General features: G+C 33.9%; 1 protein-coding gene across 2 annotated transcripts in view; it reads right to left on the bottom strand.

Moving 5' to 3' along the window:
- Positions 1-464: 464 nt before the first annotated feature.
- The window catches only part of FMN1 (formin 1), a 180,072-nt gene continuing 163,963 nt past the window's right edge, over positions 465-16,573 (bottom strand). For both annotated transcript variants that reach the window (XM_090141247.1, XM_031593723.2), the window contains 4 exons: positions 13,229-13,280; positions 10,775-10,924; positions 2,320-2,404; positions 465-1,236 (listed from right to left, as the gene is read on the bottom strand). In XM_090141247.1, the coding sequence (XP_089997373.1) occupies positions 1,192-1,236; positions 2,320-2,404; positions 10,775-10,924; positions 13,229-13,280 (332 nt within the window). In that variant the 3' untranslated portion in view covers positions 465-1,191. The remainder of the gene's footprint in view (positions 1,237-2,319; positions 2,405-10,774; positions 10,925-13,228; positions 13,281-16,573) is intronic.

Here is a 16,573-nt window from a genome sequence, read left to right as displayed (position 1 = left end):
GCAAGCAGAAGAACATTTTCTCCAGTTTGTTGTCCTGTTTTTACATTAAATTAACTCATCCTTCAGGACTTTTCCTTCTAAGAATCTTCAAGTAACAATGGATATTTGGTAGATTTTTTTCAGGCTCTGCTACTCTACAAGCAATGATTACAATGCCACAGGATAACAGCTCATATTTCTTCCTCAAGTTTTACTTATTAAATTTATATATCCATGTAGATAGATATTTATAATTCTTCATAAAATTATAGCAGGGCATGACCGGGCATTTTAGAGTGACTTATTCATTGTTTAAAAGAAAGCTTTCAATACAATTGAAAGATGAAGATTTAATGACATATATATAACTTCATGGAAACAAATTGTTATATTTTAGTTCAATGAATAATGATGAGTAAAAACATTATTTTATGGAACTGGTAGTTTCAACATACACTGAAATAAAAACATACTATCTCTTTTTTTTTTTTTTTTTTTTTTTTGAGTTCAGAATATAGGACAGGTTAAAACAAACAAAAAAAAACAGTGAATCAGTTACGCCATCGATCATACCAATAAAGAATTTGAAGCTATTCCATTCCATGTGCAAAATATTGCTTTCATTTCAATGTGTGGCATAAGTTGAGGTCTCTATAAAAATATTTATAGTAAAATACAGAGTAAATCTATAATTACATTTAATCAGTTTTAGAAAGATGCATCCAGTACTCAGACACTGTAATATTACTTACAGTTAGTCTATTTTACCTCAGTTACTGCTGAAAAAATATGGTGTAACAGTGCTTTGTGAGCCAAACAGCATATTTGCTCTAATCTACACAAAGCCCTGTAAATAACCTACAAGTTGTTAGTCATTATCTAACCTTGTATCCAAATTTTTCATTTAAACTCTTTCATTTTACTGCATTACACATAGAGTCCTTTAAATAACCATAAACAACCAGATTCCTTACAATGTAAGGAAGAACTACAGAAAATCATTCTGAATTCCCATGTAAAAAATTTTCTTAGAATTCCTTCTACTCTATGTACAAACCCCTTTGAAGGAACTGAAAAACCTTTAGTAGATTGTCTTGGAACAGATCAGCAAAGCAGAATTCAGTAACAAACATAAGGTGCTCTCTGGGCCATGGGCATAATAAAGCATCATGAAAGGTATTACGACACACTTTTATTTTCATCTTTCTTCTTTCAGTTGGCATTCACATTGGCTTCTTTTTGACGTAGTCTCTCTTTCTGTTGTTAAAAATAAAAAGAACTTTATTATCATTATTTCCTCTAATTTTCTGTCTGCTCTCAAGTTGCCTTAAATATTTCGTCTAGAATACTGAGAAGTACTAACTGAGTCAGCAGACTGGAGTTCTGCTTAATTAAAAAGAAACAATCAAACAAAAAACTCCTGGAGCACTCAAGGAAGGCTCACAGTGAGTTCACTAGTTACTTTAGGGAAGCTGAGCTTGCTTTAGCTACACACTTGTCAAATACTGTGCCTTTAAAAATAACCAGATGAATGAGCAGCTCTGTGAAGATCAGTGCAGCGAGAGTAAAGAATACATTTCTGAGTTTAATCTAATACCTTCTTTTGTCCAGAATTGTTTCTGCTGACATAAATACTCTGATTTAGCATTAGGTAGATTATGCTGTTTAACGACCTCTTCCCAAGCAAGTTTAGTCATTCATATCTCTGTCACCTATCCTGCAACTGATATGCTCTGTTGGGAATGGAAATAACTGATTTCCTTCATGTACATTTTTCTCCCTTATTCTCTTGCATCCCACAGTTTGAGAAATTCTTTGCCTTGCTCAAAGATAAAAACCATCTTTATCTACAGTGTAAATTATTACTCTGTGTCCTACGAAAAAAACCTGGGAAACACTAATGACAAAATGAGGATCTGAACCCCTCTACCACTATTCAACAGAGTAAAAAACATTTTGAAAGGTTTTAAAGAAAGAAGACACTCTCTCATTTTTAAAATGTGTACAGTAAGCCACAGTGCACTAAATAGCATGAAAGAAAATGCAAGAGACTTAGCAGCAAGGGGGAGGAAACCAGAAAAGGTCTAATTATGTTTTGTTGTCTAGAATAGTAGAGCCATACTTAGGCACAACTAAACTAAGTTTTAACCTTCACTATTAGACTACTGTAGGGCATAAACTTTGCAATTTTTCTATGGGAAGAATAATAACCTGCTACATTCAAACTGACTAAGAACTCTGCATCACACTTCAACAAGAACAAAAACCCACCATCATCCTGAATGACAAGAACAGTGTCACAAAAACATTCTAAATGTTATGCTGAGAAAGAACTCATACCAGGCTAGCTGTAGGATTGATTTTCTTTGTTTCAACTTTCTTCTCTGCAGTTAACTTGCTTACTGATTGCTGAGCCACTTTAATTCTGAAACAAAATATACACAAAAGGCATTGTTAGATTCACAGAAATTCAAACTGCTCTAGAGTTGCTTAATATATATTTTACCTGTAGGAAGTACCACCAACAACATTTTTAGACACATTGACCAAACAAAATACTAATTAATATTCAAAGGCATTTCATAAAGTACCAAAATAGATCAGAATGCATTTTAACTGAAGAGGAATGCAAAAGCAAAAGCACGGTTTGTCTGCGTTGTGCACTGAAAATCTCAGCAGGCAAACTCTCTCTCCCTTCTTGTAAAATCAGGATTGTATGGAACCAAAACAGCTGCAGTAGGAAGGCAAAAAGATACTTATCAAAACATCCACAAGCTAGCTGGCTAGATCTTTTATATATGTAGAATACAATATTTTAGCAAGACATTTGCTGGGTTATCCTCTTAATCTCCTCTGAAGATCTTCAAATGAAAGCATCTGCCAGTTTTTATCTTAATGTTTTCCTTGTTGCTTTACATGGAATTGCCAGGCCAATCTCACTGATGTGGTGATTGAGAAACACAAATCAGAAGAGGTTCTTGTGTACAGATAGTTAAGGCAGCCTTGTGCACAACTACACACCAGTCTACTAAAAGCACTACTGAGATAAGGGGAGAGAACACAGATCTGATTCCATTGTTTCTATTCTTGCCTTTCGATCTTACTGTACTGCAGATCCTAAATCCTGTGCTTCTGTGAGGATTCACTGAGAAGAAGACAATCAGAAGTTTTGTCAAGAAGTAAAGGAGAAAGGGACTTGACTCTCCTCTTTCAGACAGAAGAAAAGGCACGGGAAATTATGTGCTAAATAGCGAAAAAAAGGAAAGAAAATTCTTGGCATGCTGAAGACAGGATCTGGCCAGCTATCAGCCTTTAAAATGCTGATGCTACAGACACCTACTTTACAATTCAATATGCAATATGCAGAGGGAAAAAAATTGCAAGTGAGTTTTTACAAGCAAAAACTCAGCAACCCACTTTTCACTACTGCACACAAGGTCAGCCTTTTACTATAAACAACACATTTCATGGCACTCTGGAACTGAAAAATTGTATTTTCTTCTCTTATTTAATTTTTTCCACTAGTAGAAATAATTGTTATGGCCAGTCAAAAAGCATTAAAAATACCACGTCCAGTTCAAACCACTTTCGACACGCTCAATTTTTGAGGAATTTTGGAAGAAAAGCAGAAAGGAAAGTGGATTATAGCTGCAATTACTGATGTGTATTTCCTTGCTGTAACATCAGCATACCCAATTCTGGACATCTTTTTAAAAATACAGAACACATTCATAAATTCCTCATTGTGTTTATCAACATTCAGTGTTGGAAAATAACATTCCTTGTTGTAATTCCTAGCTGCATGTACAACCTCAACAACAACAAGATGAAATTACTATTCTATACATTTTAAAACATATCTGTAGTCTTTCTAAAACTTAATTAATTTTCTCTTTGTCAAGCCAGCAACTAAGCTGTAACATACCACTTCACTCTTTTACAGTTTTTTGTTAATCAGTACATTTTGTTTCTTTTTCATAGATGACAGCAGCCACTGAACAGCATGCTATTCCTCACAGCTACAGAGGTTTATGCAAAGATGATAATGCATTTCAGGTGTATGTAAACAGGTTCAGCACAATCAAATGGAGGTATGAATTTCTAAACTTTTACCTGTTTCAATCATGTTTTCTTTCCTATCACATTCTCTTTGGTCCTAGGACAGTTTTCTGAACTGCTCTTAAATGTTTTGAGTCCACATTTTCAGCTGAAAGGTGAATTCTAGGGATTATACACGCTTGGTCTTGAAAAGAAAATTATGCTTGTTGCTGATTTAGGTGTAGCTCTGTGTGTTTTATTCTATGTTTGCACTATATTCAAGAAATCTGGAATTTTTTTACATAGAATGAATAGTTTGGAATAGGGAATAAAAATAAACCAGCTCACTAAAATTATCTGAATCATTTGATATTTGGTTCAGGGATATATTATGTATAACACTTTGCTCTCTTATGGAGAAATCACTTTGTAAATGTATGACTGATAAGATTAGGAGGCATTCACAGAAAGTTAAGTACATAATTTAAAATTAATATAATTTCCTGGGATTTTTTAAAGTCAGTTATTAACAAAGTGGTTAGCTCAGTAATTACATCACTGAAGCATCCACACTGTAAACTTGCCTAATAAATAATTCTTTTATTTGTTAAACATGGTTAGGGTGCTAGAACTAGCTACTGTACATGGAAGCAGTATTGTTGAAACGAGAAAAACAAAATAGTATGAAAACCATCCAAATTTAAAATCATAAATTTGCCTGGCGGCAGTAGATTAATTTGTGTATTCCTTTCCATTATTTCAGGATCACTGGCCTGCAGTTCCCTAGGTCATCATTTCTTCCTTCCTTGAAAATGAGAGTGATGTTTCCCTTTTTCTTCACTAGGGACTTCACCTAACTAAAAAGCCATGACTTTTAAAAGCTTGGAGACTGCACAATTCAAGGGGCAGAGCAGTCTAAGAACGACTAATTATAAACTTGGAAAAATATTTTTTGCAGAGGAAACAGCAATGGCTTGTCTTTACAGAAAACAGCTAAAGACTTACTTCTGACAGGGTCACCTTGGGGAAGGCCTGCTTTTCTTTTTCCTGCATGTTTTATAATCTCAGCAGAGGCGGCAATAGATATTCCTCACACGTTGTGTTTTGGGCAGCATTAATCAGTGAATGTCACAACTCAGGTCTACTTACCATTCAAGACATTAAACACTAATAGTTCTGGTGTGTCAGTGTGTTTCAGAGGAGAAAAAAAGAAGATTTAAGGAATGTAAGTCAATTAAGCTTTGAAATCTGATCAACCACAACATGGTTATGTTCAAAAGAAACATTATTCTCATTCAGTGGTGAGCAAAAGAGGTCAATATATCCTAATGAATAAAGAAGATGTGATGTCAACTGCAATGCTGAACAGTATAACACAATATCACACAATATGGAAAAGAAAACCAAATGAAGTGAACAAAGAAATGTATTTTTAATTGGGAGACTCATGACTCCAATATTATATTCGAATCTTTACTATAATCAGAGGGAATATAATTTGCTTTTTTCCTGCCTCGATGTGACAGGGGTTGGCCTTCCCTGTAAACTAGATCCAAGTCATGCCTCTTAAATTGGACCAAATTAGTGAAAAATAAATGCATCATTTTTATTTTTAATTTATAACTCCAACACAAAAATTCAACTAAAATATATGTTTGTATTTAATAAAGTTTTCATTGTAAGCCAGGGACTCAGCAGATAAACTCTTGTCACGTTCATTCTTGCTTCCCACCCAGACAAACAGAAGGTGTGAGCTGGTTCAATCTGCACTTGAAAGCCACAGTAGTTAGGATACAAAAACTCCTGACTGAGCAAGCCAATTGCTACTCATGAATGTTCAGGTCTTACTGGTGTATGAAGACAGAAAATTATTTGGTAAAGTCCTTGGTTAGCATCACAATAACCTTATAGCAGACCTTGAAGTTTGAATATTCTCCACTTCTATCACTGTATTGTACAATAGAATTGGCTAGTCAAGCCTTTTGTCAAGCCTTCTAAAAAGAACTTGAACATTATTGATCCAATCTTTAAATTGTATATAAATATTCTTTTACATACATTTTTCTATGCTTGTACTGATGTAGTTATCAGTGGAATTTCTCTCCAAATCTCAAAATGCTAATACACTCAGTTTGCCTTTACTTTTTTTCTGGATTTACTGAGTGTCTGTTTGAAGGTGATGAATTTTACTGCTGTAGTCACAAGAAAAAAAAATGACTTTATGCTTTTATCAAAGCTGGTGCTTAAGAAAATAACAGTAAGTCCCAAAAAATCTACAACAACCCAGACTAAAAATATGCTTCAGTCCATCTGAGCTGGGTACCACCAGATACTAAGGAACGTCTAAGGACAGCCAAAGCATTCAGTAGCAATCCCCACAATTCTTTCCCAGCAGGAAACTCTCTATGAACAGTTCTTCATATTCTAATATGGATTTGTACCATAATCATTCAGAAGCAATGCAAACTTTTGGCACCTGGTACATCTGGTGGGAAGGTGTTCAACCAATTAAGTATGGCTACGGTAAGCAATCATTGTATTTGGTTTGCATCAGCCACTTGCAAATTTCATTTGATATTGTATTAGATGAGGTAAGTAATAACTATTTCCCATTCAGCCTTCATGCTTTTAAGTTCTCTAATTTATCTTTTTCATTAGGTTCTGAGCAGCATAGTATATATATCACATACTACATATGATACAGTGAGAGAAATTCACATTTAAAGTCAAGCTATAAAATAAATCTGGTCTTCGAAAACTGTTATAATGTCTTGAACTAAAGATTATTTTTCCTCATTGCTCACTGTAATACTGAAAACAAAAATATAATCCACTGCTTCCTCTATGGCAAGTGCTCCTGCCAAATTTCAGTTGTTAGGAGCAAGTGAGCCTCACAGATTAGCTTAATTGATGGTTAGACCAATAATGTGCACCAAAAATGAAAGAGGTAGAAAGCTATAGCCAACTCCAACTTACTATAGTAAACAAAAATTTACTGGGCACCTTCACTGCCTTTTTATTGTTCAGATTGTGCACCCCCAAAAATAATCACTATTGCTCTTTTCACAAGATAAAGGTGATACCATCAATGTGTTTTGTGCTAGTGATAACATTTAAGAACAAAAAAGGGACCTTCTAAAAGCAGGAAGCACCCTATTTTTAAGATGAGACATGTATTTCTGTTTATCAAATGACTGTGTCTTCTCTAGACATCGAGACAAACTTTGGTCCTTTTTTGTTTTCTGATTTCTGTTCCTTAGTTGTGCAATTTGTATGTGTATCCTATCTAAAAGAAATGACTTAATCTAGTGTGGTAACTGTTGCTACAATTTTATGCTTACAGTGGAAGCACTGAGAAAAATTAACAGCAATAATTCCATTCCTATTTGCTTGCTTCATATGTAAAGCGTAAGCACATGATAATCCTTATCACACTTATTTTGCAAAACATACAATTACATTCCGTGATTTTCTATTCATCACTGCAAACTACTTGTTTGTTTTTTTTTTTAATATATATGTTTATATTTTTTCCCCATACTCAGGCTTGGCTAGGATATTATGTTAAAATACACTTCAATAGATCTTGAATGCTTTAATAGACTTATGGGTAGACATTCACATATTAATACACATTTATTTTGATTCTGAATGCATAGACATTCTAACTGAAAATAAAATTAATAGACTAAAAAAAGGAAATGAGACTTGTAGATATGCAATTTACCACAGTATAAGATGGCAGAACTTTGTTTTGGACTTCAGTTTGGATAGCATCTCAAAATCTCATAAGAAGAAGAAAGCAAAAAAAGCAGTTGATGTATCTGGATGCACACAATTTAAAAGTTTCTTCATTTTATCTCTATAGTCATTTATTTGTTGTATCTATCTAGGTTTGTTATCTATCTGCAATTCTGTCTTGTCTTTTTTTTTTTTTTTTTTTTTTTTTTTTTAAATGGTGTTCAAATTTTGTCCAGGAAAGAGACAACAATTCAACAATATTTTGCAGGCAGCTGATTTACTTTCATGGTGAGTTAAGTGCCAGGCAGCTCTGTTAAAGTGTTTCCTTTACTTCATGAAAAAGCATTAATCTAATTAGATTTCTACAGTTGTGTTACATTTAGGAGCCAAGTAGATGTTAGACATAACAGGCTCCTGCAGCTGAGGCTGTCATTTTGTTACAGGGGGTATCCTTTCTCCCAGAAACTCAGAGATTTTATAGTTTCTCTTATGCAACACAAACTAGCTCATTTTGAGTATAAAAATTTAATTTTCCACTTTAAATCTTTTGACCCAGTTCACTACTATTAATTTTAAACTTATATTTTTAAAAATGTATATTTGGCATGGCATATTACTGATAATTCGGCATATTATAATTAAATTTAGAATTTTCTGAGCCATACTTAATGAATGAGAAATTATAATCCAATATTGACATTCCCCCATAAACGTAAACAATTAAATCCATATTTAGGTATCTACATGACTAGATTAATTCAGATACATTTTATACTTCTTCAGCTCCTCCTGAAATTTGAAGGGTAAGGTAACAGTAAAAGTGTTTACATAAGAATATCAATGCCTTAGTTTCAGAACTCAACAATGAAAATACTGAGTTATGATACCAATTTTTCCTCTTTAAATTTTTTTTAGAACAAAAGAATTCATTGTTGATGAACGTAATCTTCTTTTTTTTCTTTTTAATTACCATCTCTAGAAATGCAAAACAAATAGTGCATCAAATTAATTAGTCAGTTATGGAAGACAGCTGTCCATTCCTGTCATACTGAGGTTTTTAGTTACCAATGTGCAGAATGAGCTTTCCTTCAAAATTTCTTGGGCATCAGTTCACCAACTATTAGTCTCACACTTTGTAAAAGAAAACCTTAAAAGGTCGTGAATTCACAGGACATTTTCAGATGAGTAAAATAGTTTTCCCATCATTTAAATTTACTGATTTCATGAGGTTCTTCTTTTCAGTAGCACATTACAAAACAATTTAGGATGATGAAAACAGCTTTTCTGTCATCCTAATTTACTTATTGCACAAAGATCCTCATTTCAGCACCTCATAGTCTTGATGAATCACCTAGATTTTTAATGTAAACAACAATGGATTGTTTTTCTGAGATTAATGAAACTTTTTTTTTAAAAAAAAGAACTCTGAAAAAAGTCTATATAATCCAGAAATTAGCACTTTGAAGAAATATTCCTTGACATTGTTTTACATTCATGAATAGGAATAGAAATATGTATTAAAGGAACTGATGAAATATTTGCAATGTATTTTTACTATTATATTTTATTTACATTATCATTAAACAATGAGTAATTCTCATCTCATTCCAGCAGGAAAACACAGAATACAGCAGTTTACTCACGAAGATCTCTTGAACATTGTTTTAAGAAACTTTGAGGGTTTTTTTTTTTAAAGATTTCTAATGTATTAATCAAACATTTAATTAATCAACATCTTAAATCAATTACCCTGAAGGGATCACTGTATCCCATCAGCAAAGCACTAACTACATACAAAGGAATAGATTTATGCTCTGGATAATTTTTTTCTCTGAACTGAAGTATATCCATGATACGATCCCTAGATGATTAGAGCAATCTTCTTAGTGGCTAATAATTTTACGTGTGGTTTTTTTTTTTTTTTTTTTTTTTTTAACTATTTAAATATTGACTTGGAGAAAAAGAAATAAAAGATTCTGACAACGTTCACAGTTGTCAACTTCTAAAATCAACTTAACTATTATACAGATTATACAAACACCTACAACTTTCAAGAGTTTAAAACCTGTAAAACAATGTACAGAAGGTTGACAATCAGGAATTTATATTTTCTTCATTTTGTCCTTTAAAAATCTATGTTTACAGGATTCAAAAATCCCCACTGATTTAAAGCAAAAAAGGCAAATGTAAGTGCTAAGATCTTTTAGGAAATCTTTTCTTTACATCTGTGTCACTTCAGAATACACACCAGGGTTTGTATTCCATGCTTAAAGTGATTAGTCCATTCTTTTGCAAAGCATGATCACAATACCACCTTTTAGGTCTTTTCAAATGAATTGAGATACGATTAACATGGCATTTATTCACTCACAGTATAGATATCTTATCTTTGCAAAAGATTTTTAGCTTCTTTAAGAAAAGTGTGCAAATAATTGAAGGATTTATATTTTATTTTTTTACTCTAACTAATAAAATAAGTTGACTGCGGTGAGATCTAGCGGTAAGTAGTTTGAAGTCCTCAGCAGGACACCAAGAGTCAGAAGTGGTGCTGTAAATTCAGTGTTGGGCTTCAACACAGTGCTAAGTGTGGCCTGAATCTCTGGGGCTTCCCTTTGATGCAAGTGCAGTATATTAACTGGAAAAGCATTCACTTTTATTTGTCTGTACTGTCTGCGACAGCAATATCGCCTCATTTAGGCTAGTTCAACATGAAAATGCACAGAGAAGCAATCTGTTACAAATTAGCACAGCTCCCCTTTCATTTTACTAGCTAGTAATTGGAAGGGGTTACAAAAGTGTAATTTATCAGATTATATGTGTTTATCTTTTTGTGGGGACAGCATGCCTTTGGTGAATTTTCCTACGCACCCTGAGGGAATAATCTTTCCTTGATGTCCATTAGATCTGAAAGAAAACAATGACGCCTGTGAAATATAGGAGTATAATTTGTTAGGTTTGAGAAGGAACAGTTTCCCAGACATCTAAAATGGTATTAATGACTTTATTAGAACCTTACCGCTCCTTGGAAATGCTTTTGCTCTCTCGTTTCCAAATGGTCTTGAAGTCACTGCAGAATTCGTACCACACCGTGAAAACATAGTTTGGTGTGATCTCCTTCTCACCAGGCTTTGGCTTTATCCCAAAGTATCCCACTGTTTCTTCAAAGCTGGGAGGGGGGGAAAAGAAACTGTCAAGAGGAAGTCTACAGGGGAAACAGTTTGTCTGAGGGCTGATTCCTGATTTGGTAGTCAAGGCTGGTAGTTACCATAACTTCCTTTTAGCCTTGGAAATCATAGCAGCAATTCCTGCCGGGTGTAACTATCCTTCCAACACCTACCTCACTCTCAGGAGGTCAGCTTATAGATGCATGAACCACCATAGAGATATGTCACACAGTCAAATCATGGGCATTCAGTTTTAAAGAAGAAAACCTGAATTTCCTGTATTACAGGAAATGCTATATTCTACCTAAGTCTTTAATTTTATTCACAGTGTGCCACTGAGACCTTACTTTGCCACTTATCTTTATAGAAAGATTACAGAAGAGTCATGTGCCAAATGAGGAAAAAACCTCCAGCTCTGGTTGAAAATAACTTTCAAATAGTTAGAGATTTTAAAGAAAATATATTGTCTCCTTCCCAGTATGTCAATAAGCAGATAACAGCAACGAATTTTATGAAAAAAATCATTATCAATATGGTAATGCACTTTTATTTTATAATGCAGCTACGGAATTGTTATGCAGCTGAATATTTTCATTTTCATATTTTTATTACAGAAGATACTCCTGTCAATATTTTAATTGATTATGCTTATTTAACCTTTATGACGTTGCTTTGTGCAGATAAAATGGAACGATTGACATTACTAGTAACACTACATGGAGCCTGACCTAAATGAACCGAAGTAGTACGTTCACTTTTGTAAAGGTTGAATCATTTCTCTCTGCAAAGCAGAGGTCACAATCCAGTAAGATTTGGTGATAGTTACTAAAAGTAATATTTATTCTTCACAGTCTAAAGAAAGATCAGTGGTAATTTGTACTTTACACTACTTTTCTGAGCCCAGCATGACTCCACCTTACTTGGACATCCAGATTAGTCTTCCTGCACAGTCAGAAAAAGAGAGAGAAAACTCCCAAATATCTCCCAAGACAATCCCTGTCTCAGGTGAACTGTTTCCATTTGCTGCAGAAGGTGGCAGAAAATTGGCTAAACTGTTGACTAACAGCTGCCTGACCTGTTTAATTTCTACCTCCTGATAAACTTTCCTTCTGTGGCACAGTTGCTTTCATGTCCCATCTGCTCTGCAGCCTTTCTGGAGCAGAGTTGGCTCTCCAGGGTACAAAGGTACTTCTAATTTGCAGTTGACATAAGGAATTAGTTGTTTGATACTGAATTTAGTTTCTCAATTGCTAACTAAACATTCAGCATTTTAAGTTACTGCTGAAAAGATCTGTTACTCCTGAAAGTCAGGAAGCAGCCCAGGAAGCTAGAGTATGCTGAATGAAAACAAACAGTGCTACCTGGGGAAGATCAGAAGATGAAACATGAAAAGGGGCAAAGCACTAAGTGTCAGGATGAAGGCAGAGGAGGGGGGGACAGAGGAATTCAAGATTCAGGACAGCTCTATCAGCTGCATCAGTTGGAATGGAGGATTCAGCTAGGAATTTAACAGGGCTGCTGTTACATGAAGCAGAGCTGCAAAGAGCTTCTGGTTCTACTGCTCCCTGCTCAGCTATCCTGGTCAATTTGTACAGCCAAACAGCTGAGAAACATTTGGTCAATTGATTGTAATGCAAATGAAGTAAAAAATCAACACGTTGTGTATCTATTATTCTATATATCTGATACTCTTTTCATAGATGCTCTTCAAGAAATGCATGAAAATTGTTTTGCGAGCTTTTCTTTAAATTGTCTTATCATTTTACATTCTTATGAAGAGCCAAACAATCTTGAGTAAGCATGAGGTTAAAGGTAGACACTTCAATCTAATGAAAATATAACCTGCTACACAATATTTAATAGAAATAACAATTTCTTATCTATTACCATGTATCAACTTATCTTACTTCTCCCTACATGTTGCCTCTTCTGGCCTAAGCAAGGTATAGATGTTCAGATCAGAAAGCCATTTGGATTTCACAGGTTTCTTAGTGTATTACACTCAGTAGCTTAAGGTAATGAAAAAGTTTCATGACATTTCACTACATTAAGTAGTTAATCAGTTACTACAATATTCTTTAAAACAAGGATTCAATTCAATGTCGACAGTAATTAAAACCTCAAACACAGGAGATTGGCTAAAAATCTAACTGAACTTTTTCCTGGAAGACTACATAAGAAATTTTCAGAAAGCATTACTTCTTTGAAGTACAGATGATTTTTCCTATTTAATATAATTCCTAGATCAATAACGTCTTTAACCAAAAGCAAACAGTTAGGAAAAAAACATGCAAAAAAAACCTTACCATTTTTGTGCATTTTCCAAACTGCTCTCTTCTTTTTTACGTTCTTCTTTAGCTGTCAGTGAAAAACATTTCAATATAAATTACTGCCTTAATGTTTTAGAGATTCCATAGATTCAGCATTCCTTCCATTCAAAATTGGATAGGTTGTATGCTACATATAATAGAAGTGACAAACATTTACTAATTTTCATTTTTTGTTAATTTTTTATATCTAAATCTATACTCTTAATATAATAAGTGTACTGCATTTGAAAAGTAATTTAAAATCTGATAACATAATACATAGAAGTACATATTAATCAAAATAAAAAGAAATAATTACACTTGACATTCAGATTTTAAAAAAGAGAGCACTAAGTTGTGCATATTCCTTTGTTTCAGAACTTACAATTTTAAACCAATTTCTGCAGTGCAAATAATTGGAAGTTGCTGAACAGGTAACAAACACAGTTAACACCAACTGTTCCATATAGCTATCACATTTTGTTCAGGAAACTGGAAAGTGAAAACACATGTACTAAGTTTTAAATGTACAAGATTTTTTGAAAAAGCAGCCAAGAGTCTGAAATATGGTCACTGAATCTGAACCTCTCTGTTACAGAGTACTCATACGAACTACTTACAGGGATTTGATTTTTCAAAGGATGGGCATTCTCTGCTTTTCAATCTTTTCCTCAAGCAAAAGCCCTAGTTCTGTTTGAAACATGCTGATAAATTCTTCTTAATTCCATATACAGTATAGCCAACTTAGCTGCAGCAGAATACTATGTATCTAAAAATACATTACTGAAGGGGAAGATTTATTTCTATTCCACAACAGAATAAATTCTGTAAGTGCAAATGTTAATAAAAACAGAAGTCAGACACTGTAATGATACAAAGATAAAGAACTGCTCTCTCTTTAGGAGTGCACATATTGATGAAATGTAGTTACAGTTATAAACTTAATTTCAGACAAGGCCATCAAGAAATGCATACAGAATGATCCCATGGTACTTACATAGAGATTTGTATTAAACTAAAATCACTTAAAAACTGGTTGACTTGAGAACACTGCTGAACATTGACAAAACTAAGTAATTTCTACTCGTGTTGGGCAAATATGTTGGAGATACTAATTCAGATTATATAATTATGGCAAAAGCAAAAAACAATGTTGTGTGTCCTGTACAAAGAAAACAAGGAATTCTATATATATATACTTAATAGGACAAGGGGAAACAGTTTCAAACTAAAAGAGAGTAGATTTATGTTAGTTATGAAGAAATTTTCCCAACAGGAGTGGTGAGACACTGGCACAGGTTGCCCAGCGAGGTGGTGGAAGTCTTGCCCTTTGGAGATATTCAAGGTCAGGCTGGACAGGGCTCTGAGCAGCCTTATCTAGCTGTAGGTGTCCCTGATCATTGCAGGGCAGTTGGAGTAGATGACCTTTAAGGGTTCCTTCCAACTAAAACAATTCAAAAATTCTAGGCCATTACATTATCCACCTCAAATCTTGCTAGTAAGACAGCTACCACTGAAAGATAGAACAGCTCTGATTTCTGTTTGTTTCAGGCTAAAGTTCATCTAATATACTTAGTTTGCTATTTCCATGGCTCTCACATTTTTTATCATTAAAATTGGGAAAGATAAGCAGGAATTTTGATAGCTTATAATTATATAGAATTAACTATGTATAGGAAAACCAAAACAGTTAAATGCTAAACTGTGTATAAAATTGAATAGTGTATGATAATATTTATAGTTCAGTGTAAGAACTGAGCTACTTGTTTTTAATCTCTTAAGAACACATTAAGGAAAGATGGAAGTAAAAAACTTAGAGAAAGTGGAAAAAAAGATGAGACTTCTAGGAAAGAACATGCAAAGTTTACATTATTATGACAGTGTGTTTGTTTGTGTACCAATACGAGGGAAAAGAGGAAGCAAGGAAGTAGCTATTATATGTATGATAGTGTTTTTCATACCTTTAACTATAACCATGTCCACTCAAGCCAGGGTCAGTGAAGAATTTCCATATCTTTTTACAAGCAAGGATTTGAAAGGAAAACACTTATTTAAAAAATATGCAGTTCTAATCTGCTGTAGGGATATTTTTTTTTGTAATGCAGCTATAGGCTCTGGAGACCAACCACTGGTCTTACTCATCCTGCTATCTGTATCTCATGCTGAGGATGAAAAAGCAACGCTATCTTGAGAAATTACCAGAAAATATTATTCACCTAATAAATAGCAGCTTCCAGCTATAACAGGAGCAAGGTCTCTTCATGCTTCAAGGTACTAGGAAATAGTTCCCAAAAGAACAAAGGGAAGTCAATACTGGATAGTGTCAAAGACTGCATGCTGGAGAAAGCAGATAACCAACAGTCAAAAGAAGAAGGATGAGACAACTTGCTCTAAGAGTTGAGGACAAAGAAAGAAAAATGGGTGCACAGATAACAGTTACATTTGCCCTGCTAGTCCCTCCACCCTGCATGGAAAAATCTGGATTTGTCAAGTATACAAATCCATCTACGTAGAATAATTCACCTAAGTCTACTGATCTAGTTGTGCTTATTACAGTGTTTTTTTTTTTGTTTTTTTGTTTTTTTTTTCCCAGTATCTTATTATTTTCAGAACTGAAAGATGTCATGTATAGCATTTAATCACTTCTATAAACACTCCAGGCCAAAGAGAAATCTTCAAAATTATGAGAATGTTCAGAGAGTTAACAGTTGGGGTACAGAAATCAGAACTCTCTGATTTATATTTTAGGACTGAATTCATGTGGTTCACAAAGTTTATGCTTCATGGACATTTAGAGACTAGCTAATTATAGGGTTTTTTTGGGGAAGGGGGTGGGATGGAGGGGAGAACACCCTAAAACAAGGCTTTTCTTTCTTTTCTTTTTTTTTTTTTTTCCTCAAGGAAGAAAGTAATTCTTTCATGACTCACGTTTTCCAACCAACTACAGTTACTTTAAGACAGAATCTGGGATAAGACATAGTCACAGAAAACAAACAAACAAAAAAAAACCCAAACCAAAAAAAGAAACAATCGCAAACATGCAAAACCAAACCAAACCGAATCCCAAGTAATATACCTCTGAACTTAAAGAGTCTGGACAGAAGCTGTTAAGAAAGTGAAAAAAGACAAGCCATTTTCTAGGAGCACAAGAACTTACCTTCATCATTAGTCAAGAATAAAATCTCCTAAGTATTAATGTTTTAAAAGCATCAAATTACTCTGATTTGTGAAGATGGAAACATGCTAGTTCTTTAAACAAGGGTAAAGGAAGGGTTGAGATGTATTCCTAGAAAAGTTCAGATACTTTTTTTTTTTTTCTGAAGTGCCAAACCTCACATTCCG

The sequence above is a fragment of the Phasianus colchicus genome, chromosome 5, assembly GCF_987193195.1.
Source record: "Phasianus colchicus chromosome 5, bPhaCol1.hap1.1, whole genome shotgun sequence".
Lineage (NCBI taxonomy): Eukaryota > Metazoa > Chordata > Aves > Galliformes > Phasianidae > Phasianus > Phasianus colchicus.
Note: the sequence above shows the minus strand (reverse complement) of the source record. Positions and strands in the feature narration are given on the sequence as shown.